Genomic DNA, 3,765 nt, shown 5'->3' with positions numbered 1-3,765 from the left:
ATTCTCTTGCCTCAGCCTCCCAAGTAGCTGGGACTACAGGCGCCCGCCACAATGCCTGACTATTTTTTGTTGTTGTTGCAGTTTGGCCAGGGCCAAGTTTAAACCTGCCACTCTCCATATATGGGACTGGCACCCTACCCACCAAGCCACAAGCACTGCCTTGAACTTTTTTTTTAATACACATATAGAAAAGTGGAAATCCTAAGGGGGGCAGCCAAGTGCTTTTCCACAAATTAAACAACATTTATGTTAGCATATTCTTTTATTTGTAGAAGGAGCTGAAGAGGAAAAAATGGAAACAGACCCTGATGGTCAGCAGCCTGAAAAGGTAAAGTCTATTTCAGTTGTGTCACAATAGAAAGGCGTGCCTTTCAGAGGCCAATGGTTGGGGCATTTTGTGATCTTTTGAGTCTTTCTTGGGTATTATAAATAGTTCTGTCAGCCACTTGCACTCTTCTGGTTTAAGTATAGTTCTCACACGATATATAGGACACATTTTCATTTATTCATTCAGGGAAGGTACATTCACTCTGTATTCTCTATTGTGCCTTTTTCAGGTACTGCCATAAATATGAATATGCAAGTTGTGGTTCTTTCCTATAATGAATTGTAGGGTTTACGTTTAGGTCATATATTTGTTTTCAGAATAGAATGACAGAATATTAAGTGATTTTATAAGAGGGTTAAATGCTAGCAGAAGAATATTCCGAAACGAATTTATGAAGCTGGGCATGGTGGCTTATGCCTACATAGCATGGCTACACAGGAGGCTGAGGCAGGAGGATCACTTGAGCCCTGAAGTTTAGGGCTGTCATAAACTGTGATTGTGCTACTGTACTCTAGTCTGGGCCACAGAAAGAGACCATCTTCAAAAAAAAAAAAAAGAAGAGAAAATATGTAGAATTAATGAGAAGCTAACTTTGGGGTAGATAGTAGAAAGCAAGTAGAACTATATAAATTCAAATCGAAGTTAGGGAATGAAAGATTTCAGCTAGTGGGGGAGAACCAACACTAATGCCAGTGTGCGAACAGCATGAAAGTACCTAGGATGTTAGTGGCTTAATCCCTGTTTCATAAGAGAGTGTAAATACAAGGTGGGCTGAGCAGAATAGTACTTAACAGCGCCTTCAAGATCAGTGTGTGATCTTGTATTCTTCATATTGTTATAATACATACTTAGCAGGCTCGGTGCCTGTGGCTCAAGCGGCTAAGGCACCAGCCACGTACACGTAAGGTGGCGGGTTCGAATCCCCAGCCCGGGCCCGCCAAGCAACAATGATGGCTGCACCCAATGGCCAGGCGTTGTGGCGGGCGCCTGTAGTCCCAGCTACTTGGGAGGCTGAGGCAGGAGGCTCGCTTGAGCCCAGGAGTTGGAGGTTGCTGTGAGCGTGATGCCATGGCACTCTACCCAGGGGGATAGCTTGAGGCTTCGTCTCAAAAAAAAAAAAAAAAATACATACTTAGCAATCAGACACTATTTGAGTGAATATATACAAACAAGGATTTAAGATCTTGATTACATGTAGTGTTCTCAAATTGTATATAGATAAGGAGAGGGAGAGGATGATGATAAAATCGATTACAATTCCTGCAGTGTTCCAAAGACTGTGTCAGTGATAATCTCCTTATTTTATAGGCATCATTCTGTAGTTGGGTCAAACTCAAATATTTAAAAATCAACAAATGATATCAGATGCTGACCTAACAAATTGAAATTTTTAGTCTCCAAAGCATGATCACTAATGCTTTGTTGTGGCTCTCCCTTATCTGTTTAATCAATATATATTATCACCTAATTCCCCTGACATTGCTTGAGGAATTATAATCATGGCTGTAGAGCAGAGGATATAGAGAGAAGGGACTGTGTGCTTTGGAGACATTTTGAGATGATATTTAGTATTTCTATGAATTTGTTAATTTCTTTCTTAGCTCCTCTCTACAAAGTTACTTCTGAATCTAGTTTGCTTTTTGCTCACTTTTTATCTTGTTTTGTACTCCTTTCAGGCAGAAAGCAAAGTGGAAAATGAAACAGAAGAAAGTGGTAAAGCACAAGATGGAGAAAATGAAAAAAACAGTGAGAAGGAACAGGATAGTGAAGTTAGTGAGGATACCAAATCAGGTAATTTAAGGAAAGTCCTTAGATTATATTATATAAAACTATAAAAAGGCACTGGAGAAATGTGGACATTTTGCATAGAAATATTTTCTCATTTATTTTGGATTTATAATGCAGGAATAAGTATGTATTTAAGTTTGACTTAGCAGATAAGTACCAGTGCGAATACAGGTGGCTATATTTTGCCCCTTTGTTTTCTTTAGTATATAGATAAACCAGTTATTCAACATGATTGAAGTCTCCTCACAGACATGCTATTTTTTTTTTCTCCTTTTCAGTGACAATTGCTGTATCCCATCGTGCCTATCAGGCTCCGGGAAGCCCTCTGTTCTCAGTATCTGATTTCCTACTGACCCTAGAGTTCCCAGAGCATTTCACTGACTGATGAACAAATACCTGGTCTCATGCTTAATTTTTTTTTTATATCCCATAGACCTACACATAGAACTTAGATAAGTAAAGGGAAGATAAAGTGCTGGGTGGAAAATACACCCCAAATATAGGCAGACTTAAATGCATGGAATGGTTCATCAAAATTCCTTAAGAAGGGGGGGAAAGGCATTGTCCTAGTTTGTCATGTGGCGAAGGTAAGAAGAATTGTTTAGACTGAGCACACTGGTAATAAAGCTTTCTGCTATTTTCAGAAGAAAAGGAAACTGAAGAGAACAAAGAACTCCCTGATACATGTAAAGAAAGAGAGAGTGATATCGGGAAGAAGAAAGTAGAACATGAAATTTCTGAAGGAAATGTTGCCACAGCCGCAGCAGCTGCTCTTGCCTCAGCAGCTACTAAAGCCAAGGTTTGCCCTTCCCAGCCCTTTTCCAGTGCTCCCTTAAGCCATAAATGGTCATGTTGTCTTTAGTTAATTAAGAACATTTAGTATAAAAACATTTAGTAGGAGATGACTATTTTCTTGAATGGCATTTCTAGGTTAAGAGATCCATAAGAGGTAGAATGATAGAAATAGTAGATCCAGACCTGGAGGATGACATATATCATTTAGCCTTGAGAAGGTTATAGAGATTGAAGGCAGATTTTAAAGACTTTTGAGGGGACTGATTGTCTTTTTTTTTTTTTTAATTTCCTGGAGAACTTGTCTTGGTTTTTTCAATAATTTCTACCAAATTAAAACATTTTATCATTTTTAAGGCAGAACTGTGTTTCCTTGTACTTCACCCTGATCTTACAGACTGACAGGAAAGAGGGAACCTAAAATAGTTCTTTTTTGTTTCCTTGAATTTGCCAGCTTTTGTGGGGGTGTTTTTTCCTATTTATAACATAGTATCGGTTGCACAGCATATTTAAGAAGACAAGACGGTGTTATTCTTCTCGCTTTGTGTTAATTTAACATTTTAAAGAATTCCAAACATGATTATGTGGAGTTTAAAAAAATTTTTTTTCACCTGTTTTTCATTCTATCCCAGAGGAAGTTTTCTTCCATTCTAGGTCATCACATTTCAAGAAACCATGATTGTGGGCGAGACATAATAGCTCACTCCTGTAATCCTAGCACTCTGGGAGGCCAAGGTGAATGGATTGCCTGAACTCAGTGGTTTGAGACCAGCCTGAGCCAGAGCGAGGGCCCGCTGCCAAAAATATCTGGGAGTTGGCTCGGCGCCTGTGGCTCAAGTGGCTAAGGCGCCAGCCAC

The 3,765-nt window shown here is 39.3% G+C and overlaps 1 protein-coding gene across 1 annotated transcript in view; it reads left to right on the top strand.

The window, feature by feature from the left end:
* SMARCC1 (SWI/SNF related, matrix associated, actin dependent regulator of chromatin subfamily c member 1) overlaps positions 1 to 3,765 on the top strand; it is a 165,759-nt gene that overhangs the window by 102,106 nt on the left and 59,888 nt on the right. The window contains exons 16-18 of the mRNA XM_023515929.1: positions 273 to 328; positions 2,005 to 2,119; positions 2,761 to 2,915. Of these exons, the coding sequence (XP_023371697.1) occupies positions 273 to 328; positions 2,005 to 2,119; positions 2,761 to 2,915 (326 nt within the window). The remainder of the gene's footprint in view (positions 1 to 272; positions 329 to 2,004; positions 2,120 to 2,760; positions 2,916 to 3,765) is intronic.

This window comes from Otolemur garnettii, unplaced genomic scaffold (assembly GCF_000181295.1).
Source record: "Otolemur garnettii isolate 467f Iridium unplaced genomic scaffold, OtoGar3 scaffold00082, whole genome shotgun sequence".
NCBI classification, from domain to species: Eukaryota; Metazoa; Chordata; class Mammalia; order Primates; family Galagidae; genus Otolemur; species Otolemur garnettii.
Note: the sequence above shows the minus strand (reverse complement) of the source record. Positions and strands in the feature narration are given on the sequence as shown.